The sequence below is a fragment of the Malus domestica genome, chromosome 13 (assembly GCF_042453785.1).
Source record: "Malus domestica chromosome 13, GDT2T_hap1".
NCBI lineage: Eukaryota > Viridiplantae > Streptophyta > Magnoliopsida > Rosales > Rosaceae > Malus > Malus domestica.
This window is the reverse complement of record NC_091673.1, coordinates 29,974,771-30,000,239: the sequence shown is the minus strand read 5'-3', so window position 1 is coordinate 30,000,239 and position 25,469 is coordinate 29,974,771. Positions and strand designations below refer to the sequence as shown.

At 38.7% G+C, this 25,469-nt stretch overlaps 1 protein-coding gene across 1 annotated transcript; it reads left to right on the top strand.

Moving 5' to 3' along the window:
• Positions 1-24,326: 24,326 nt before the first annotated feature.
• On the top strand, positions 24,327-25,469 carry LOC139190926 (uncharacterized). Its single transcript, XM_070811417.1, has 2 exons — positions 24,327-25,028; positions 25,302-25,469. The coding sequence occupies exons 1-2, from the start codon at positions 24,327-24,329 to the stop codon at positions 25,467-25,469; spliced, it is 870 nt and encodes a 289-aa protein (XP_070667518.1).

The window sequence follows — 25,469 nt, the reverse complement described above, 5'->3', positions numbered from 1 at the left end:
GTAAATAGTTGGTAGCCCTTCAAGGAGTGATTTAAGGAGACTGATGGAGGTTGCTTCCCAACTACTCTCTTTCCATCCCTTCCTTGTTGCTCCCTTTAGTTTCTTTCTCATATATATGCTTCAACCTTGTAAATGTTACTTATGAAGTATACATCCAAAATTCAACAAGGTATCAGAGCAGGAATTCTAAAATCATGACTCTGAATTTTTTCATTGCATCTTCTTTTTTCTTCATGCTACAATGGCGGAAGACAATTCCTCTGAAGCTGAAAGTTCTTTGGCTACTATAGCAGGTTTTGACGTTGAGGTTAATCCAAACCAACGTCTCAATTCTATCTTGTTGAATGAATTCAACTATCTTCCATGGGCTAAAGCCATATCTCTTGCACTAGGAGGAAGATCTAAGCTTGGATATGTCCATGGTGCTACACAGGCGCTTGCAGCCACGTCTCCTACATTCGAGTCATGGTTGTGTAAAGATCAATTGGTTATGTCCTGGTTACTTAATTCTATGGAGCATAGAATTCCTGAAATTTTTAGTTATTCAGAGTCATCCATGCATCTCTGGAATCAAGTAAAAGAAATGTATGGGAATCAAAACAATGTTGCTCGTGTTTTTCAGCTTAAGAAATTTGCAACAAGAAGGCAAGTCATTTGTTCAACATCTTGGTAGCTTGACGAGTTTGTGAAATGAACTTGATGTTTATAGACCTCATACCACCAATGCTACTGTCCTAATAAAGAGAACTGAGGAAGATAAGATCTTTCAACTCTTGGCAAGCTTAAGCCCAGAGTTTGAAGATTTTAGAAGCCATGTACTTATGAATTCCGAGCTGCCATCTTTCACATATGTGTGCGCTATCATTCAAAGAGAAGAAGTGAAGAAGAAAGTGATGAACTAGAAGACCAAGTCAAATATGCCTGAAATTGGAGCTGATGTTTCTAATCATAGTCGCACTGAAAGAAGACCTTATAAAAGTAAAGGCCTGACTTGAAATGCAACTATTGTGATGCTGTTAGGCACACTCGAGATAGATGTTGGATTCTTCATCCATAGTTGAAGCCAAGCTCCTTAAAAGATAGCAAGGGCCCCATAAGAGTTTGAATCACCTCTCACACTGAGCCAATCATGTAGCTGGTCCTGCAACTGAGCGAATGATAAATTTCACAGCAAATCATGCCGTATTGATCAACGAGTTTGCAGCCTATCTTCACAAGAAACAGTCGCATAATGATTGTTTGGAAACCACCATGTCTGAAAGCAAAAATCACACTACTTTATTGGGGAAGTTCCCTGGATTTCTTGCAAAGACTGACTGTGTTCCACAAGGTGATATTCCAGGTATCTTAAGCTCCTTCTCAACTACTGTTAATGCTAGTTATGTGCATGATTATTGGATTATAAATTCAGGAGCTACGAATCATATGACAAAATCAACTCACCAAATTGCATGATTTTAAAATAATGCCCATTCCATCTCAAGTCTCAGTAGTTAATGGGAAATGAGCCTCAGTTATAGGAAAAGGAAAAATCAATCTTCTTTTAGACCACATAGAGTCAGTACCACTTTATGTCCTTTCATTTCCCTGTCAACTTTTATTCGTTGGAACCCTCACAGAATCTTTAAATTGCCTGGCCATTTTCTCTTCTCACAATGTCGTTTTTCAGGATATCATCACCAAGAAGACGGTTGGTGAAGGTTCCTTTTGAATGGATTTTATTACCTAGCTAAAGATTTCAAGCCTTCCAAGGTTTTTCAAGCTAGTTCCAGTATACCACTAGACCAACATCTTTGGCACCAATGGTTGGCTCACCCCTCTAAAAAGGTGATGCCTTTTTTGTTTCCAAACTTGTGTAAATTCAAGATTCAATATGATGTTTGTCACTTGTCTAAATCTGTCAGATTACCCTTTGATTCATCCTTGTCTAGGGCTAGTAATCCTTTTGAAATCATTCATTCAGATATTTGGGGACCAGTTGTTGAGTCCTTTGATGGATATAGGTATTTTGTAACCTTTATGGATGATTTTACAAGGATCACTTCGTTGTACCTCTTAAAGTTTAAAAGTGAATTTGCAAGTGTGTTTCAAGATTTCCATAAACTTGTTAGCACTCAATTCTCATCCAATATTCACATATTAAGATCTGATAAGGGAACTGAATATATGTCCAATAATATGTCACAATATCTTAGCAACCATGGCATTTTTCATCAAACAAGTTGTGTCAGCACTCTCCAACAAAACGAGGTTGTCGAGAGAAAAAATCGAGATCTTCTTGAGAAGACAAGAGCTCTCATGTTTCTTATGCATGTACCTAAGAAGTTTAGGTCACAAGGGGTACTTACAGCTACATACCTCATCAACATACTCCCTAGTAAAGTGCTAGGTTTCAAATCTCCTTATGAAGTGTTGAAGGAGAGAAAGATTAATCTATCTTACTTAAAGGTCTTTGAGTGTATATGTTTTGTTCACACTTAACCTACTCATCATGATAAACTTGATCCCCAGGCTATTAAGTGTGTGTTCATGGGTTATTCATCTACATAAAAAGGTTATAAGTGTTATAATCCAGTTACTATGAAGCTTGTAGTGTCTAGAGATGTTAGATTCGATGAGTCAACTCCCTACTTTACACAGAAATTGGTTGATACAAATCAGGGGGAGTTTCTACATGATTTTTTTCCATTACCTAACATCCCTTCTTATCAAGAAAAGGAAGCAGGGAATGACACTCCAAGCTCACATACAAAGTCCTTTTCTCAAGTCTCTGAGTCATTGCCTTCACCACAAGTTCCAACTCGGAGAAATCCCACAAGAGATCACCATCCTCCATCTAGGCTTGTTGATTATGTTACCTATAATACAAGATATCCCCTTGCAGATTTTGTCACTTACAAAAAATGTGCATCCTTTCATGCTGTTTTTCTTAGTGCCCTATATGATACTCATGATCCACAAAGCTTTCAAGAAGCAAATGAGCATGACAATTGAAAAACTGCTATGAAAAATGAACTTTAAGAGCTCCATGACAATGGAACCTAGAGTGTCACTAAGCTTCCTCAAGGAAAAAAAAGTAGTGGGCAGTTGTTGGGTGTATAAGACAAAGTTCAACTCTGATGGAACTATTGAGAGACACAAAGCTCGCTTTGTAACTCGTGGTTTTACTCAGACCTATGGAGTAGATTATAAAAAGACTTATGCTCCAGTTGCCAAGATGAACATAATGAGAGTATTGTTGTCTGTTGCAGTTAATCAATCTTGACCTTTATATCAAATGGATGTGAAGAATGCATTTTTTACATGGTGAGCTAGAAGAGGAAGTGTACATGAAGTCACCCCCGGGTCACCCTCAATCCCATGATCCTAACATGGTGTGCAAACTTCATAAATCTATCTATGGTTTAAAGCAATCTCCACGTGCATGGTATTCAAAACTTAGCTCAATACTCGAAGAAGTTGGCTTTCAAAGAAGCAATGTTGATTCCTCACTTTTTGTTCAAATTGGTTTAGTAGGCAAATTGGTTGTTTTGATTTATGTTGATGACCTCATAGTGACAGGTGATAATACTGAGGAATTTAATTCCCTCAAGCATGCCCTCCGAGTCAGGTTTGCTCTCAAAGATTTGGGAACTCTCAAGTATTTTCTTATCATTGAAATGACCACATCTCAGAAGGGGCTCTTTCTGAATCAAAGGAAGTACTTTCTTGATCTTCTAAAGGATGCTGATATGGTGGATTGTAAGCTAGCTCAGACTCGCTTTGACAGTAAACTCTAGCTCGACATGCAAAGTGAAGCTCCCACCAATCTCATTGACTATCAAAAATTAGTTGGGAAATTGATTTATCTCATAATCACACGTCCTGACATTTCCTATGTCGTGAGCATTGCCAGTCAGTTCATGCATGCTTCCACCATCGCTCATTCACACGTTGTTAAAAGAATACTTCGTTATCTCAAAGGCTTATTTGGTCGAGGTATATTGATGAAAAAGAATGGTAACACTACCATCATGGGGTACACAAATGCTGATTGGGCTGGAAACTCTCTTGATCGTAAGTTAACCACTGGATTCTACACATTTGTGGGTGGAAATTTTGTCACATGGAGAGGCAAAAAACAAAGCATCATAGCTCGATCAATTGTTGAGGCTGAGTATCGAGCAATGGAATCCACTGCTTGTGAGCTCATTTGGCTAAAAGGTCTTTTCTTAGATTTAGGGTTTCTAAGCAATTAGCCTATGTCATTGTTCTCTGACAATCAAGCTGTTATGCACATTGCTTCCAATCTAGTTTTTCACGAGAGGACTAAACATATCGAGGTTGATGGTCATTACATTCGAGCATAAGTTCAATGGAAGGTTATTAACACTCACTACACATGCAGTCATGATTAGTTGGCTAATATTTTTACGAAATACCTTCCCACTACTCAATTTCAGTATTTATTGTTCAAGCTTGGCTCAACGAACCCCCTTGATATAGCTTCAGGGGGAGTATTGGAAGAAGTAGCTAAGGCGTCAGAGTTCAACTGGAACAAATCAATCAAGTCACACCCTTTGTTGTAGAACTCTTGGCTAATGCTAGATTTTTATTCAAGATATTATTTCTAGCTTGCTTTAGCCTAGAATTAAGGGATTGTGTTTCCTTGTTATTGTAAATAGTTGGTAGCCCTTTAAAGAGTGATTTAAGGAGACTGATGGAGGTTGCCTCCTAGCTGCTCTCTTTCTGTCCCTTCCTTGCTACTCCCTTCCGTTCCTTTCTCATATATATGCTTCAACCTTGTAAATGTTACTTATGAAATATACACCCAAAATTCAACAGTGATTGATTGGAACCTGATAGTTTGTTGTAGGATTATGAATCAACTAGCAGTCGTGCCTTAGTTAGTGCAAATCTAACGCCGTGCTTGATACCATGTCAACATTTTAAAGAGACGTCACTCACTTCTAACCACACTAACATTATCTCGCACCTTACGTGTTACCACAATACGACATGTGTAAGAGCTTTATCACAAAAGACTTGTGCAACAAGAAGTAGTGAAATCACATTATTAGGGCTCCCCGTAGTTTAGTAAAAATGAGGGGGGATTTAATCTGGGTTATCCCAATCTACCCCTTAAACTAGCACAATAATTTCAATTTACCCTCTAAATTTGTTTTTCTTTTGCTAATTTCCCCCTCAACTAGTATGGATTTTCCAAAGTACTTCGTTTCGTTAGATTTGAACCAATTTCATCGAACTTTCTATCAGTCGGCGTCATTAGAGATGCATTTGACTCATTTTTAGGCATGAACTCTAAACCAAAACTATTCTCCCTAGCTTTTATCTCTGTTCTTTTTTTTTTCTTTTTTTTTTTTTTTTTGAGAAACTGGGAATTCTATTACCAAGGCAAAAATGGCAAAACATATAAGGAAAGCCTACATCAAGGCAAACATGAAGCTAAGCAAGCAATAAACTGAGCAGTGCAGGGAGGTACAACGAAGATGCTGCAACAATGCTAAAGCGTCACCCCCTACATTGTCAATACAAAAGTTTAATGAGGACAAGGTAAACCATCATTGTTAACAACATGCACAAGCAGAGATGGGGGTCAGTTGACCCACATTACATTGTACATCTCCAAATTTCTTGCCGGCGCCAACGTATCCACCGCTATATTGGCTGATCTTGGGATCGAATACCAGTTATAGTCTTGAAATGACTCCCCCAAGCATTTGACTTTCACCAAAGTAGGAAAGTCCTCCCAACTGCCATTTTCCAACGAATCCGATAAGGAAGAAATGGATTAATGAGAGCTAGATTCAATGATTATTGACCTACGACCCAAGGAGGCGGCCATCTCACACCCACGAAGTAAGCCCCCCCCCCCCCATCTTGCATCACAATCCCTACAAAGCAAGAGTTGGTCGAGGCAGACCAGCTAGCATCTATGTTAATTTTTGAGAAGGAAGAAATTAGAGGAGACCAACTGACCACTTGATCACCCTTACCCGAGACTAGTATCAATGGATCATGGGGTATTCTAGACGCTTTTAAAATTAAGGAAAACTAATGAAAAGGGCTTGAAAACTTTGAGTTTTAATGATAAGGACAAAATAAAGGGTAAAGTGAATAGTATCAGGATTGACTTTTTAGTGTAAAAATGTGGTTTTTCGTTAAAGTGAACGGTACCGGGTACTTTTCGTTAAAGTTCCCTTAAAATTATGAAAAGGTCTTGACATGATCCATATATATAAAAAGTGAGAAGTCAAAAAATGTGAAGCTTTCAAAATGCCTAAAATGGCCCTTTTTTTATTTTTTTTTATTTTTTTTAAAGATTGCAATTTAATTAAGGAGGAAAACAACCGCATAAATACAAAATTAAACTACCTCACGTACAAGAAGGAATAATTACTGATATAGCTTTTTTTTTTTTAAACACGAAAATGAGCAAATTGTCATATGCCTAGGCATGTGGCAAGAGGTTAATAAATACGAAAATGAAAACATAAAAACACATTGTGTAAATTAATCAAATTAAATAACTACCAGATTAAGTTACGGCCATAGCATGATGCAGAAGAGGAGGTGATATGCAGTAGATCAGATCTCCTTATTCTGACTTCCATCTATCATATTGAGATCGACATTGTGAGGCCATAGCATCGTCTTATGGGGCTAAGGTAGATATGCAACTGACAAAGAAAAGTAGAGCATGGTTCCATGAGATTTGGAGAGAGTATGGTTTTATGAGGTTTGGTGAAGCCTTGTGACTCCAAAGTGGGGTTTTGTTTTACTACCGTAAAGATTTTTTATTTTTGTTTTTAAAATGGAAGGAGAGAGGACGGGAGTGAGAGAACGTGAAAGTGGGAGAGAGGTTTTTTGTTACTTTAATATTAGTGATATGTTAGAATCACATGTGGGTGGGGCAGTAAAGAAAAAGAAAAATTTAGTTTGAAATTACATTACTGCATTTTTTTCATTTTTTTTATTTCTGTTAAGTTTTCATTTTAGGGTTAGAATGATAATTATATGGATTTGGAACATGTCACTCCCCACACGATGACACCTTGGTCACCAAAGTTAAAATCTCCAATTTAATGGTTAGTCGCGCCTTGGTGGGCAATAAATATGGGGTCAACATCCTCTTCAAGGACGCTGCCAAAAAGATGGGGTCAACATCCACCTTCCACACCTTCGACGGAACTCATGTTTGATCTCTCGGAATAGTGAAGCTAGCGGTTCAGCCGGAACCATATAATTATCAGGTGACCTTCCTCGTTATCAATTGCCCTACTCCTTACAATGCCATACATGGCCGGAACTCACTCCACAAGATGAGAGCAGTCCCTTCATCCCAACATCCACGACTCTACAACCTAGTAGCTAAAAAAGTCAAAGAAATCAAGGGAGATCAAGCAGCAACATGATGCTATACAATCAAGAGCATGAATATGATTCGCAAGAGCAAAAGTTTCAGTGCTTCCATGGAGGAATCGACATAGCAATCATAGGCTAGGGGTTAACAAATGAGCTATAAGGAATTTGACCTAGACATTGGCCCTCAAGATGACAGCACTCTGCAATCTAGGGCCAATGAGGAAGCCCTCTACATGAACCGGGAACCAAAAAAATCAAAAAGCAAAGCTAGGATCAGATTAAAGCTGAACGATCGAGAGAAAGAAGTGTTCATCGTTGTCCTGAGGGCCAACAAGGATATGTTCACCGCTTTCCTACAAACCAATAAGAACTGTTAACCGTTTTCCTGTGCGTTACAACATTCAAACCCAGGCTCTACGTCATTCGAGAGAATAGTAAAAAAAGCAACCCGAAAATCATCTAAGGGCCGCTCTCAACTCCGACCCTGAGTACTACTACTTCTATCACAGTCCAACATACTAAGTCATTTATGTTCTACAGCACCACATGTTTAGCAGGTTTGAAGAGAGCATCTAGACTAGGCAATCACAAGTGTAATTTTATTCCAATGGAGCTTTGATACGCGAAAAATCTTTGACCAAGCCAGTCAAGGTAGTCTGATGAGAAACGCTCAGGTTCAACGTCGAGGGTTTGACAAAAGGAATCCAAAGGTGTTTTTTTGATCCGCATGTAGCCGACCAAGTCCCCAAAGAACTTTCGTTTAAGATTCACTGGGGAAGGACAACCAACTCAAACTAAAAGAGAATTCCCCTTTAGTGTCACATTGGAAAACATCAAAACCCTTGAATAAGGGCAAATGGATAGATGAGACAAAGACGGGAAGCCATTCCAGACACAAGATAACATTTTCTTGTCCTTAACCGATTAATACATTAAGGCAAGTGTAGAGCACAAGATTTGCCATGGGTTTAATACTTAGTACCTGGTACTGGAGTAAGCTGGTATTCTAGATATCGTGATGGAAATCTTCATAAGCACTAAGTTGGAAATGTGGTGTTTTTCCCAACCAACATTGCCAAAGAAGCTTTGAGCTCTGTCTCGCGCCCACAGGCTTACTCTTTGCTCTGTCACTCCTTACCCCAAAGTTAGTTTATCTTGGAAAGATTGTCAGATTAAATTATATTCTACGATGTAAGCAAAGGATGGAAAGTTCTTAGCATTCAAGCGTCACTCAATTAGAAGGATAAATATCATTCCAAGAAAAGTGCATACATATATGAAACAGGAAGCAAGGAAAACACAAAAAAATTTCCACTGGGGCAAATAAGTTTGAACCATGGAAGTACATGCCCCCATCTTGGTAGAACACTAAAGTTATCCCCTTCCGCAACTTCTTTACCCTTGGCAAAAGCTAAAGGATATATGCGTGCGCATCAGGAGTTTGGTTATCACTGGTGTAAAGTTAAGTCTTAAGTGTTTGGCTTTCCTTGTCAAATATTGTATTTGTGTATCACATGCTCAATTTAGTTTTAGACTACATTATTTGATAATGGGATGCTGCTACTGGGATTAAACGTTCAAGGACGTGGCTCCCCTCACGTCAAAGATTTGTTCACACATGTGCATCTCATATCTCTATTTTTGTTGCATTATGTCTAGTTTAATTGTCTAGTCAGTTTTGTGCGCTGACTTCCCACTATCTAGGCACACAGATTAAGACAGTCCATATGGGCTGACTAACACCTTTATGATGGTAGTTAGTTTCTAGTCATTGATCTACCTAGATTTCTTTTATAGCCAACAAGTGTCATTGGGACAAGTTGGCTAATGGAAAATCTGATTTCCTTTGGTATATTTGTTCCATAGGGTTTCATTTTGGTGCTTGGGGGTTTTAGAACTTAATTTTTAGAGAGAGAGTTGCCTTAAAGGCTATAAGCTTGCATTTTCTCCATTTATGAAACCCTAACTGTGAAACCTTCCTAAGGTTGCATTGCTTTAAGGTTTCACATTTATGTCTTGGATTGGTTTTAAGCTTTAAATTCGGTTTTAGACCAAGCTTTTGGATTTAAGTTAGATTCTTCCTTCAACTATTTGATTGGAGAATCTGACTTGTCATTTGAATTAAGATTTCATGTGCATATCATAAAATCATATCATATCATTGGTCATGTTGATCTCGAGGCCACAAGGTGATGTGCTAAAGAGGAGCTGCCACTTTGTGAAAACCAAAGCAGTCTGTCTCGTGTAAGGCAAGGATTCACAAAGGTAAAGTTGCTCTGTACGTGATACATATATCTGTTGAACATTTAAATGGTATGTACACATACATGATACATATATATGCTGAACATTTAAATGGTATGTGTTCACAATCTTGCCCACTTGACACATTAATAACTTGCAACAAACTGTTGCCTTACTAACTAGGATAATTTTTGGTAATTGAAATTGGTAATTCAATCTTTGATTTATTGACTAAAAAATCTATCTTAGTTGACTAGCGGGCTTGTTTTGTCAGTCCATCATATTATAATTTATATATAGAGGATATTCCGCCTAGTGCCAATTTCAATTGGTATCAGAGCCTAGCTCTAGATATACATAGAGTGATCTCATAGATTTGTTGGTATTGGGTGGAATCTCACCATGGATCATGATTGTGTCAGTGGTTCGTGGAATACACCTCCATTCTTTAGTGGAAAGTCCGTGATTAAGCCAAACAGTGAATGGACTCAAGGAGAAATTGCTTCAGCCATGACTAATAGGAAAGCAAAGAATGCAATTGTTTCCATTTCGTCTAATCATTTTACTCATGTTCGATAATGCACAACTGCCAAGCAAGCTTGGGACAAACTCCGAATTCTTCATGAGGTTGATAAACAAGTGGGAGATTTAAAGCTTCAAATGACCCTTTAAAAATATGAAGATTTAAGAATGCTTGAGTCTAAGACTTTCTTAGCCATCTTTGAGAAAGTTGAAATTTTAACAAATGAAGCCTTGGGGTTAAGGAAGCCTATTGATGAAATAATCGTTGTTCAAAAGATTTTGAGATGCTTGCCCAAAAGATTTCAAGCAAAGAAGGCTGTCATTCAAGAGTTTCAAGACCTAAATGAGATCAAGCTTGGAAAACTAGTTGGGAAGCTCATTACCTATGAGATGGAGCTTGACATCGATGAAAGTGACTCTAAGAAGAGAAAAGAAGTGGCCCTTCAAAGTGTTGAGAACTGTGAGGTTGTTGGTGATGTGTGTAGACATGCCTCAAAAAATGATCTCGCCCTATTCATTAAACAATTCAAAAGAATTCTCAAAAATAAAGGAAATGATTGTAAATGGTTTGGTGAGTCATCAAACAATCGAAAAAAATAATATACTGGAGTGAAGCACAAAGGGTTTCTAGAAAAGGCGACAAATGTGTGTTAAAGGTACCTGGTCCTTGCTTGGCATGTAGAGGAAGTGGGCACTATGTTGCTTATTGTGCTAACACCAAACTCCTTGGTCAAAAGCACAAAAAGGCGATGATGGTTACTTGGAGTAATAGCAATGATCAAGGTTTTGTGCATTCTAATGAGTTGTCAGATAATGAAGAAAAGGTTGACCAACAAAAAACAAACAAAAGTCAATTACCATGGAAGATTATCACAAAATCACAGGACCTAGACAATCTAAATAGAGTGGGTTCTACGGGGTGGAAGAAAGCACAAAAGCTATTGCCGCGATGGAGCAAATCGGGGAAGGCAGGGTAGAGAATACACCATCAAGAGAACCCAAGACCAGTGAATGGAGGGGATGCCCTTTCTTAGATCAGCGAATGGAAGCAAATGGGCTTTTTTCACTGCTTTCCTCGCCCTTCAACTGCTTTACTTTTTGCGATCACCAACATGTGTACACGTGGGGCAGAAAAAAAAAAAGCAATTGCAAAAAAAGGTGAGAGAAGCAAAACGAAAGGTGGAGAAAAATACCAAGTATATATATCATTACAAAATATAAAACCATTTAATTACGTTTTCTGGGAAAAATACCAAGTGTGTGTGTATGTGTGTGTGTATATATATATACTGAAAACCAAAAGCCTACTCACTGATTTGTGGAAGGGTCGTAGTCCCCGAGTCTAGCTTGATTGCGTTTTTCCTCTGGATAGGTCTCACCTGACGCCATTAGCATATTCCGTCAACTTTGACGGTTCTCCTCCTTCTTCCTTGGCTCTCCGGAGTCCGAAGTCGGCTACAGCTACTATCGTCGGATTCTGGAAAACTTCAAACCTTAATAACTCATCCATTTCTCAACCAAAACATAAAATTTGCACCAATTTGAACCGTAGGACGAGAAGAACACATCCTTACCACTTTTTGGACCTAAAACCAATGGAATCTCACCGGAAAAATCTCGATAGTCCGGGTACCCCTGCAACTTGACGAACTCGAGCGTTCCGACATCTAAAACCTTCTAAAACTCCTCTGTAAGCTTCGTGAAGATGATTTAAGACCTCTAAAAAGCTCAAAACTTCAAGAAACACTCGCGATCACGTTGAGTGAACAGTGCACCTCCTCGGAGCTTCTTGGTTCTTGAGTTCTTGATATCCTCACGTCCAACCAAAAGTATGCATGAGTTCATATGGTTACAAGGAAGGTGATGATGGTGTTTGTAAGCTCAATCCATGCCTGAAAGGATAGTTTCACGAGTTGACCAACAAGTTGTACGGACAATGGAGGAAATCTGAGAGAGAAGAGAGAGAGAGTCAACAGAAGAGTGAGGGTGTGTGTGTGGTCCAGTTTGGACTACCAAACAAAAACAACATAAACCTAGGTTCTAATTGGGTCCAAATACTTAGGAAGAAAATGGATTGGTCCAAATCCATAGCCCATTTACACACACACAACTCAACGCTCAAGGGTATAATCGTCATTCCATGCAATCAAGGACAAAAATAGATTATTTTTTAGGACGTGCTGTCACAACCTACCCCCCTTAAGAAAATTTCGTCCCCAAAATTCACACGATAATGTACAAACCACTAATAATCATAAAACAAACGTGGATACATTTCCTTCATATGACCCTCTGTCTCCTATGTGGCTTCCTATACCGAGTGATTTCTCCATAAAACTTTCACTAAGCGCACAGTCTTATTCCTCAGAACCTTATCTTTCCAATCCAAAATCGTCACTAGCTCCTCATCATAAGTCAAATTTGGATTAATTTCTTATGGTTGACGAGGTATCACATTTGATGGATCAGAGATATAATGATGAAGTATAGAGACATGAAAAACATCGTGCACTTTAGATAACTTTGGAGGCAACTTAAGCCTATAAGAAACTTCACCGACCCGCTCGGTGATTTGATATTGTCTGATGTACCAAGGACTCAGCTTACCCTTTTATCCGAACCGTACCACACCTTTCCAAGGTGACAACTTCCAAAAATACCCAATCACCAACTTTATACACTCGGTCAGTGGCATGCTTATCTGCTAGACTCTTTTGTCAATCCTGGGCCGCTTTCAGGTTAAATTTAATTACCTGAATATTCTGAGTAGTCTCATCTACAATCTCATAGCCCACCAAAACTCTTTCACCAACCTCTGACTAGCATAAAGGAGTACGACAAGACTTGCCATAAAGTGCCTTAAAAGGTGACATACCATACATTCTTCCCTCTTGCATAACCATGCCATCCGATTCTCTAATCCTTAGATCTTTCTTTTTCCCATTGTTTATTGCCTGAATTAATTCCTGGGTTTCCTCATCATTTATCTGAGCCTCAAGCACTCGATCAATTAATATTGGCCTGACCTGAAAATTAGCAAGCAAAGCTTCCTCTTTTTCTTCCACCCCTAACTTCACTCCAGTGGACCTCAAATCTGCAAGAACAGGAGCATGAATAGCGTACAAAGCATTAATTCTCCCTTGAGGCTTCCTACTAAGTGCATCAGCCACCACATTTGCATGACCGGGGTGATACTCAATCGTGCAATCATAATTACTGAGCAATTCAATCCATCTTCGTTGTCGAAGATTAAGATCCGTCTGAGTGAAAAGATACCGAAGACTTTTGTGATCCATAAAAATCTTACATTTTTCACCATAAAGATAATGTCTCCAAATCTTCAAGGCAAAGATAATAGCTTCTAATTCAAGATCATGAGTGGGATAATTCATCTCATGAGATTTCAATTGTTGCGAAGCATAAGCAATCACCCTACCATGCTGCATCAACACACAACCTAGACCATTCAGGAAAGCATCACTGTAGATCTCAAAATTACCACTATCATCTGGAAGCACCAAAACTCTGGAAAGTCTGCTCACAATTATCATCCCACTCAAACTTAACATCCTTTTTGGTCAACCTCGTCAGTGGTAAGGCAATAACTGAAAAATCTTTAACAAACCATCGATAATAACCAGCTAGGCCAAGAAAACTTCGTACCTCACTGACGGTTCGTGGTTTCTCCCAATTCTCAACGGCTACTACCTTTTTTGGATCCACCAAAATACCTTGAGTTGATATAACATGTCCCAAAAATGCCACTTGATCTAGCCAAAATTGGCATTTGTTAAACTTAGCATACAACTGGTGTTCCCTCAATTTCTTCACCACCAAAGTGAGATGTCGAACATGCTCTGATTTAGACTTAGAGTACACTAGAATATCATCAATGAAAACAATGACAAACCTATCTAGATATTGCTGGAATACTCGATTCATCAAATCCATAAAAGTTGCAGGTGTGTTAGTCAACCCGAATGGCATCACAAGAAACTCATAATGACCATATCGAGTCCTAAAAGCCATCTTAAGAACATCCTCATTTGTAATCTTCAATTGACAATAACCAGACCTCAAATCAATCTTAGAAAACACATAGACGCCTCAAAGCTGATCAAATAAATCATTTACACGCGGCAACAGATAACGGTTTTTAATTGTTACCCAATTTAATTGCCTATTATCAATGCATAGCCTCAAAGTTCCGTCTTTCTTTCGCACAAATAAAATTAGAGCTCCCCAAAGTGAAGTACCAGGCTGAATAAAACCCTTATCAACTAATTCCTGCAACTGGATTTTTAGTTCCCTCAATTGAGCATGAGCCATTCGATAAGGAGTTAATGATATAAGATTTGTACCTGGAAGTAAATCAATAGTGAACTCCATGTCTCGGTCTGGCGGTAATCCAGGTAAATTATCAGGGAATACTTCAGGAAAATGCCTGACTACTCACACATCTCCCACACTACTAGGAGTATTATCATTCAACAGCACATGCGGTAAATATCCCTGACAACCTTTCGTTATTAACCTTTTAGCCCTTATGGTAGAAATAACACCATACCTCACTCCACTACGCTTGCCCATAAATGTAACCTCAGATAATCCAGAACGATGAAAAGTGACTGACTTCTCGTAGTAATCTATATTGGCACGATTATAATGTAACCAATCTGTGCCCAAAATCACATCAAAATCAACAATATCTAACAGGATGAGATTAGAGGGCATAACTACATCCTCCACAAACACGGGACATCCTAGGTAAACACAACTAACATAACATCTCTCCCCTCTAGGCATCACAAACTCTAAGTCATAACTAAGAGGTGTAGGATGAGGTTGTGTCATTTGAGCGAACGTATGAGAAATAATAGAATGAGTAGCACCACAATCAATTAATACTCTAGCAAAATGACCAAGAATATTCAATGTACCCATGATCAAATCAGGATTATTCTGAGCATCTTGCAATGTCATTTGGTGAATACGTCCCTCGGCTTGCTATCTTCCTCCACGACCTCTGTTAGCTTGATTACCATGTCCTTGTACACTACGCCCCTAACTAGGCTGCCTCGATGATCCTGCACTGCTAGAAGCAACCTCCACGTGCTAGGACTGTCCTCCAGGATACCACTGAGATCCACCTGCTGAATATGGAGGATACGACGTATAACCTCCAAGATACTGAGGGTAACCACTCTGATAATATGGATCCTGAGGATACTGATCCTGCCTTACAGAGTAAGGAGCTACATCCCTTTGGTAATGATAAGCACCTCCACGACCCATCTGGGCATAACAACTAGGTTCGAAAACCTGCTAGATTAGAACTGGCGGTGGTAAGGAGGCGGCTGGGGCCTCTGCTGATTATGTGGACAATGCATAGCCCAATGCCCTAATTGACCACAAGTAAAACATCCTCTACTACCCTACCTGCACTCCCCAAAATGTCGATTGTTACATCTACTACAAAACGGACCACCAGAACCATCAGAATCTCTCTGCCTCTGAAAACGATGACCTATAGAAAATCTGCCACCTCTTCTCTGCCCAGTGGAACTCATACCCCTACTGGAAGAATTGGAACCGGCACCACTTCTCTTAAAACTTTGAGTCTTATGAGGTCCTTAAGACGATTGACCCTTACCTTTATCATCTCTCTTCTGGTTACCATCTTTTTCTTCCTCCTCCTCACTTTCAGTGGGCATGTTTTTTTAATCTTCAATTCAAAATAGAATCCCATCAAACTCCTTGTAAGTAGCACAGGGAGTCGTGGTCGCCATAAAACGCCACTTCTTTCGAGTACCCAACCTAAAACAACGAAGCATCTCAACCGGATTAGCAGCAACCTCTGGGTGATAGCGAGATAAATCAGTAAACCTCCTGTAGTACTCATTAGCTATCATCTTTCCCTATTTTAGGTGCGTGAATTCTTGCTTTTTACGATATACTCTGAAGGAATAAATCTCTTCTGAAATAACCGCTTAAAAACTTCCCAATCAGCAGCTTCCATAGGTGATAACTGATAAGACTCTTGTCTCTACTAGGACACAAGCTGCTCACCTAAAACCCAAGTAGTCCTCTCAACCCACCTATCCTCCAGAAGATTCCCCTGTCTTTGCATCAAAGGGAAAGTCTTCTCAAGATGATTAAGTGATAGGAGCATATTTATATGACTGAGTTAGCTTGTTCTCATGCATTTATGTTGTTATTTCTTAGTTAATTATGCATTTTAAGCTATTTTCGTGTATTTGTAGGTCCATAGGCCTTATAAAGCAATAGGATGCATTTTGGTGCATTTTGGAGTAGTTTTGGGCTTGGAATGAATAGCACATGCATGGAGCAAGGTGGATGGACGAAATTGAAGACTAAAGAGGCTAGGAATGTGTTAAAGAGAAAGAAGAATTAATGTAAAAAGAACAAAGAGCTCAGCCACAAAGGGGTGTCACTCCACCGTTCACCTTTCCATCATTGTCGTGCACCATCATTGCACTCCCTTTGGATTCCTATGCCGTGCATCATCATCCATGTTCCCTCCATGGACTCATTTGTTGCATCATTCCAGCTCCCTTTCCTTTCTCTACCATGTGCACAATCATTCATGTTCCCTAGCTGCAACACCACTCCATTTTACCCCCATGCTTTGCATCATCACTTCACTTTCACCTTTGAATAATTTCAAACACCACTCATTGCACTCAATTACTACACCATTCCTTGTTCCCTTCATCATTTCAGATTCATGCATCATTACATTGAATCATTGCACTCAATTGCTACACCATTCCTTATTCCCTCCATCATTTCAGATTTATGCATCATTACATTGAATCATTGCACTCAATTGCTACACCATTCCTTGTTCCCTCCATCATTTAAGATTTCATGCATCATTGCACTCAATTGCTACACCACTCAATGTTCCCCTCCATTGCCATGCACTTCCTCTATAAAAGGAAGCGTGTGTAACATAAATTTAGTTCATACTGGGTTAGATCATTCACTCCCATTTCAATACAATCTTCATCCAAACACATCCATTCATCTTCACATCCATTCCTTCACACAAACAAACCTTCAAACACTCACCAAAACCTTGTGCTGTAGTAAAGGAAGGGAAGGAAAGTGCTTGGACACGCTTGCTGTCCAACTTGGATCGTTGGAGCATTTAGGTGTTTTCTTTCTTTTGTTTCTAATGTTTAAATTCATTTCCTTTCGTTTTGTTGTAAATATGAGTGGCTAAACCCCGCTTGGCTAGGGGTGATTTCAAAGCCATGACTATGTTTATTGCAATATAATTTGATAAATTCCAGTTATGAACTCTTGAATCGTGAATGCAATTGGCTTAACTATTTGATTGATAACTTATTTATATTTGTTGATTAAGGGTCGACACTTAATTGGCATGGATAAATCCAATGCTAGAATATAAGAAAGTTTCCCATAATCGTTACAAACTTATATTCATAAGTAGTGGAGGTCGCTTATAAACGATCGCGTTAAGTTCAATTCCTAGCATGAGTGACATGATGTCATAGTTGCAAGTGCATTGTCAATGCTTATGATTTTCATTAAACGTAATGACCTTTGATTGTATCTCTATTATGAGGTCATGTAGGGAACTTTTGAAGAATGTTTTGGGTTGTCAAATGATGTCATCCAATCCAATAAAACAAGGAAAATTTGAGAGTTAACTAGTGATGTCCCGGTTAATTTGGAGCATTGTCATTCATAATTCAATGAAGTAGTAATTGGAAATCGAGTTATTTGCATACATGTCATGTGTGGAGAAAAAGCCTCTAGCTATCCCATCCATCATCTTATTTCTCAAATTTGTTTTACAATTTGTCTAGTTTTTCATACTTGTTTGTTTGTTTCAACTTCGTCCAAAACTCAATTCCCCTTACTTTAGTGTGTCTAATTAGTCAGAATCTGTTTTAATTTGTGTTTTTAAATGTTTTGATTCAAGTAAAAGTCAATTTTCATCCAAAGTCATTCCCAGTGTCTAGTTTAAGTTTATTTAGTTGTTTTAAGCTGTTTTGAGTATTTTAAGTTTGCTTTGAGTCTTGTGAATCTTGTTAAGTATTTTAAGTTTAGTTTTATGTTTTTGAGTCAGTTTAAAGGTTATTAGCAAGCCCTCCTAATCCCCGGTCCAGAACGATCCCTACTTATACTTATACTACAGTTGTCAAAAGAGGGTTAAATTTGTGTGTTAAGTTAATTTTCACATCAAGTTTTTGGCACCGTTGCCGGGGATTAGCAACTTTGCTAATCCCTTGTTATTTCTTTTTATTTATTTTCATGTATTTTTGTTCCTAGTTGATGACTTTATTTGTTTTGTTGTTTTAGGTGGTTTAGGACTCGAAGTTCTCAACCTGTTCATAAGCACATCCTTGACTTTGACAAAGATTTTGAACGAACTTTGAGACGAGCAAGGAATCAACAAGAACCCCAACCACCTCAACCGGCTCAAATTTTTGAAGAAGTACAAGACATGGCAGCGGACAATCAAACAATCAAGGAGCTTTCTGCTTTGGGATTGTGCAATGCTGCACCACTTTGCATTCAATACCCTGTGGCTGCCCAAGGAAAGACCGATGAGTTAGAATTAAAGTCCAATTTATTGCACCATATTCCTAAGTTCCATGGGTTGTCCATGGAAGATCTTAATAAACATTTGAAGGAGTTCGAGGTTGTTTGTTCGAGCATGACCCCTGTGAATGTTGATGGGAGCATTCTGAAAATGAAGGGTTTTCCCTTTTCTCTCTTGGAAAAGGCTAAAGATTGGTTGTATGAACTAGCCCCCGGAAATATCACATCATGGGAGAGTATGAAACGGGCATTTTTGGAGAAGTTTTTCCCAACTTCTCGAGTCATTCTACTACGCAAAAGGATTAGTGGCATTCAGCAAAACCAAGGTGAATCCTTTCCCACTTACTATGAACGTTTTAAAACCCTTGTTGCTTCATGTCCACAACATCAAATGAATGAGGAGCTTCTTCTTCAATATTTCTACGAAGGACTTCTACCAATACAACGTCAGATGCTAGATGCCTCAGCAGGAGGAGCTTTGGTGGACAAAACACCCATGGCTGCCAGGACCTTAATTGCTAACTGTGCGTTGAATGTTCAAGAATATGAAGGCGTTGGTCAAAGGGACATCCCACGGCAGCAACATGTTAATGAGGTAAGTGTTATTTCCGAACTTCAAAATCAAATGGCTAATCTTACTACTCTTCTTTCGCGGGTGGTTGAAATACCAAAGGTATAAAGTATAGCTGCTTGTGGCGTGTGCTCAATGCAAGGACATCTCAAGGATAAGTGCCCTCAATTGATCGAGAATGGAGGGGGGGAATCTGCCAATGCCGTGGATTTTCAAGGCCACAATCAGCAACATAATGACCCCTATTCCAACACTTACAATCCAGGGTGGAGAGATCATCCAAATTTCAAGTAGAGAGAACCACAACAATCTGCCCACCAAGGAGGATTTCGGCAACAACCCCCTGGGATGTATCAAAGGCCATATGTACCCACTTAAGTTCAACCACAATCTACCCAAACCAATTCAGGTACATCCATGGATAATGATCAAATTGTTCAATTACTAACTTCTTTAGTGCAAGGGCAGCAAAATCAAAATAAAACAATGCTCAATCAAGCTAAGAAGGTGATGAATTGAAGAAACAAATGGGCCAAATGGCAGAGTTCTGATAGGAGCATTTTTATGCGACTTAATTGGCTTGTTCTCGTACGTTTACGTTGTGTTTCTTTAGTTATTTTAGTGTTTAAAGTCACTTTTATGTGTTTTCAGGTTTTAAGGACAAAGTATGCATACATGTGCATTTTGGAGTCGTTTGGAGCAGTTTTTGTGCATCAAATGGATTGCATATGCTTGGAGGTAAGAAGATGGATGAAATTGAAGATCAAATAAGCTTAGGATTGAATGATGATGTGAAGAATTGGATTCAAGACAAATAAAGAACGAAGTGTTCAAAAATAAGCAACCAGCCGTGTGCTCCACCCTTGCCATTACTCTTCCTTGCCGTGCAAGGAAGAGTCATTCTTTCCTAAATCTTGCATTTAAACACTTTCCTAATCTACTTTAAAGCCTTGCCACACCTTTTAGCTTATTTCCTTTAAATTTCTGATTTGTTTCCCTAAATTGTAGAAGCTTTAGACTTAATTTATGTTTACCTAGTTAACCTAGGGTTTTATTTCCTTTATCCCTTTAAATAAACCCCTTGTTGCAGCAAACACATGGCAAAGAAAAGAATGTTGCAGCACACACATGGGAGCACACGGCATGGCAGAAATTATGGTGTGTTTTGTGGTTGAAATGATGAAGCATGTGTGTGTAAATGTAAAGGAGAAACATGGCAGAAAATGTGTGTGTTTTGTGGTTGAAATGATGCAAAGAAAATGTGTGTGTGCAAGTGTAATGGTAAAGCAAAGAACATGGCAGCAAACACATGGCAAAGAAAGCAAACACATGGCAAAGAAAAGAACATGGCAGCAACAAGCACATGGAGCACACGGCATGGGCAGAAATTGTGGGTGTTTTGTGATTGAAATGATGAAGCATGTGTGTGTAAATGTAAAGGGGAAACATGACAACTCACACCCACACAAGCTGCACATGCAAAGGAAATGGAGTGGTCCTCTCTCAAGCCTATAAATACCACCTCCCATATTCATCAACAATAACAGATTTTATCCTTGCTCCTTGGCCGCAACTTTCAAACACCATTCTCTCCAAATTCAGCCAAAAATCACCCCTAGCCACACCACCCATCAACCCTAAACCTTTCCATACTATTCCCCATCCATTCTACACCATAAAAACCACTCAAACACACATATCCCTTAGTGCCGCAGTTTGCAAAGAAGGAGAAAGAAGAAGAAACCTGGTGCCGTGCCTATGCCCAAGCCTTGGGAGTGTTGGAGCGTTTCTAGGTGTTTTCTATCTTTGATTTCAATGTCTAATTTTATGTATCTTTGCTTTGCAAGTATGAGGAACTAAAACCCCCTTGGCTAGGGGGGGATTCAAAACCATGTTTATGCTTGCTATATGATTTGATTACTTCCAATTGCGTTTCATGAATTGTGAATTTAATTTACTTATCTCTATGAATAAAAACTAATTTGTGTATGTTGGTTAAGAGTGCACGCTTAATTTTCATGCATAAGGTTGTTGCTAGGATATAAGGGAGTTTCACCTAATCGTTATGAACTTATATTCATAAGTAGTAAACGTTGTTGATCACAATCATGTTAAGTAAATTCTTGGCATAAGTTTCATGCAATTCATAGTAACAAGTGCCTCGCCAATGCTTATGATTTTCATAGAACTTAATGATTCTTGCTTGTATCTCTATTATGCAATTCATGTAGGGGACTTGTGAGGAATGCTTTGGGTTGTCGTATGCAATTCATCCAATTCAATAACTTTAGGGAAACTGAGGGTTAATTAGTGCAATTCACAGTTAATCTGGGGTGTTGGGAATTCATGGTGTGTCGAAGAGCAATTGGAAATCATTTTCTATGCAAGTATAACATGTGTGGAGAAGAACCCCTTAGCTAGCTTCTCATCCATTCAATTTAATCAATCTCGTTTTACAATTTGCTAGTTTTTAAAAGTTTTTGTTTAGTGTTAAATCTCGTCAAGAACCAATCTCCCATTTATTTCAAAGTGTTAGATTAGTTAGTAATCACTTTAGTTTGTGTTTTTAAGTGTTTTGATTCAAGTGGTAAACCAAATTCGTCCAAATTTGTGTTTGTGCTCAAAACTGCCCAGAAAGTGTTTTTAAGGCAGTTTTGAGTCTTTTGGTTGCTGTTTTGAATCTTTTTGTTTATCTTAGTGTTTTAAACTTTAGTTTTGCATTCTTTGAGTCTAGTTTAGTGTTTTAAACTTTGTTTTTAAGTTTTGAGTCAGTTTTCAAGTGATTTGGCAATCCCTCCTAATCCCCGGCCTAGAACGATCCCTACTTACATACTTCCTACAATTGATAAAAAGAGGGTTTAATTTGTGTGTTAAGTTAATTTACGCATCAAGTTCATGGGGCAAATCAAAGAGCAAGGCAAACTGCCTAGCACAACCGTTGTGAATCCAAGGGGAGGATTTGAATCCGTAAAGGCCATTACCTTGAGAAGTGGAAAAGAAGTTGGAACAGACCCCCAACCATCAAAATCTGCCCAAACGGAGGACGAGAAGCTGCAACAAGAGGAGGATGTCCAACACACACCTACGGCAAGGAAGGAAACAACCTTGTCGTGCACTCCTACACTCCCTAATCCATCCAATCTATCCACCACAGATAAGAAAGGTTCCAATTTGGTTAATTCTAACGTTATTCCTGAAGGAAAAATTTTGTCCTAGCTAAGAACAAGTATGAACATTTGAATACATATGCATACTATTAACTCATTAATATAGGCATGCATCCAAAAACAATTCAATAAAACCCATGACTTTCAAAGCCTAGTATATGGTGAACCAAAATAAACTCTTTAACAACATTAAAGAGAAAGAAGAATTTAGTGATTCTTTACCCTTGAAGCTCATCCTTGTTTACACAAGGGATTCACCCAAGTGGAGGGCCTTCAAGTCACCTCCAAGCTCCTTGAATCCTTCTTGTGTTTTCCTCCCTTTAGTGCTCCTTTGATGATTTGAGGAAAAAGGATTTGTTCTCCAAAACACCAAAAGCTTGATGTCTCTAAGTCTCTTCACCAAGGTTGTATCTTGTGAAGATGATATGGATGATTAAAAGAAGAAGAGATTGCTAGATGTTTCTTCCTTTAATGGCCGGCCTCTTGGAAGAAAATGGAGAACATGTTTTCACCCAATTTCAACTAAAAAACCCTTGAAGCTATAAAGTTGAATTTATACTTCATTTCTTTGGTGAGTGGCAAACTTGCAATTAAGCAAACTTTGCCCATCCAACCCTTAATGGCCGGCCTCCTTGGTGTTATTGGGCTATTTGCCCATTTTGTTTTAGTTGTCATACAACTTAAACATAATGGGCCTTTTGGACCAAAACGCTTTTGGGCCCCGAAACCCAAAACCAACATATAAGCCCAATACGAACCTTTCGTATAATTAATTAACTAATTAATTAATCTTGACCATTCTTCAATTAAACCATTTAATTGCTTATCCATTTAATTTGATTTCTTCACATACATCCTTACTCGGTGTACGATCCATTAGGTTCTAATTAGCGAGGCAGTGGGCGATGTTACTCTTAACTATCGATTGTGAATTGAAACCACATTTCAATTCTCCCTTTTATTGATTAGTATTTGCTAACCATTAGGGCTTCCACAAACCATGGTTGACGCCTAGCAGCATGTCATGGTTACCCAAGCTAAGTAGAATTGGTTGGAGAACCTATCCAGTTACAACTACAATGCAATACGGTCATTCTCTAATACAATACTCTTAATCACATTGTTTAAGTGATAGTTTGTTTCATGTCTACTATCCAATGTGATACTTTCTTATATGATTCCCTTGAATATGATTTGGAACATCCTTCCTTTAGTCATATTCATTTGCTTTGGCCAAAGACTTTAGAATCATATCTTAGAGTATTCTCCCTCCACCATGGAAGGTTAGAGATCCCTTGTTGTACATTCATATGCCTACATGACTAGATAGCTTGACCCCAACAATGCCGTGGACACTCCGAGGGAATGCCATTGACAGGATCAAAGATCAAGGACCTAACCATTAGACATCTATGATGCCTCAGGTCAAATGACTACTTTGCATATTGCAACCTTAGAGTTCTTACATGACATGTATGTTTGAACTCTGATTTGATCGTAGTTCAGTGTACTCGATTACTCTTTCGAGCACCTATGTGTCTGTCTTAGTGTCCAACACCAAATCACTTGAGACTAGTCATACTCACGCTTGAGTCAACATAACACATACTAACCTTAGCGGATTGTCAATGCCCAATTGGCAATCCTATGGCTAGGAACGTTTTAGGAATGAACATAAGAGAAAGGTCTCGATAATCTAACTCACTTAGATCACTTATCTCTTAGAACAAATACATTCCTTGGATTCACTTATTGCTTAAACACATGATACAATAAACAGTGATTAACAATAAGATTTGCCCTCCATTAAACATATAAAAGTTTAACATAATAAGTATTCCAAAAAGCTATTACATCAAATGAGTGGCTTTGTGGGCATACTTCCAACAATTCCACCAAATGCACCTTTCCCTCGCAGATTCATGCAAACACAGAATGAAGAAAGTGAAAAAGACATCCTTGAAACATTCAGAAAAGTACAAGTCAATATTCCACTCTTAGATGCCATCAAACAAATCTCGAAGTACGCTAAGTTTTTAAAGAAGCTTTGCTCAACAAGGAACCGGATTCGGGAGAAACAGGTGGAACATGTGAATGAGAATATCTCTGCAATGTTGCAAAGAAAGCTGCCACCCAAATGCAAAGATCCAGATAGTTTCACTATCCCTTGTGTTATTGGAAATACGAGGTTTGAACATGTTATGCTAGATCTAGGTGCATCAATTAATGTCATGTTATATTCTGTTTATGCATCTATGAATCTAGGAGAGCTTAAACATGATGGTGTTGTTATTCAACTAGCCAATCGATCTAATGCCTACCCGAAAGGAGTTTTGGAGGATGTTTTGGTGCAGGTAGACCATTTTATTTTTCCTGCAGATTTCTATGTGCTTGACATGGAGGATGCAGCCCACTCTCCACCACCATCAATCTTACTTAGACGACCTTTCATGAAAACAGCTCAAACTAAGATTGATGTGGCCAAGGGAGCATTAACAATAGCATTTGGTCGTGATATGATTCACTTTAAAATTCCTGAATCTAATGTGAATCTTACTGATGTTCGTTCTTGTTTTTCCATTGATGTAGTTGAAAACATAGGATAAGAACCTTCAACACCAACCAAGAAGGATGAATTTCCAACCACCAACGAAGAGGAAATTGGAGTGGAGCACAAAGAACACACCACTAACCTCCAAATGCATAATCTGGCTGAAAGCACATTTGGAAAATCTGTTTACAGTGCTGTCACTTCATTGCAACACATTGGTAAACCACCTATTCCAATTTCGATTCCCATTTCAACTAATAGGTTGTTACCTTGTATGGTGCAGGTCCCCAATCGAATCCAAGCTGGTGGGAATGATTACATTGACTTAAGGATGCTCAATGCCCCAATCGGGAAGGATTACTATCCCCTTCCATTCATAGAGCCAATCTATGAGTATTTTGAGGAGCATGCTGTAGAGGACATACCCCTTCATGCCGTGGGCCCTATTTAA

Coding starts and splice junctions, on each gene's coding strand:
- LOC139190926 (XM_070811417.1), top strand. CDS start 24,327: ATGAGTGGCTTTGTGGGCATACTTCCAACAATTCCACCAAATGCACCT. Junction 25,029..25,301: donor CTAATGTGAATCTTACTGAT/GTTCGTTCTTGT, acceptor TGTATGGTGCAG/GTCCCCAATCGAATCCAAGC.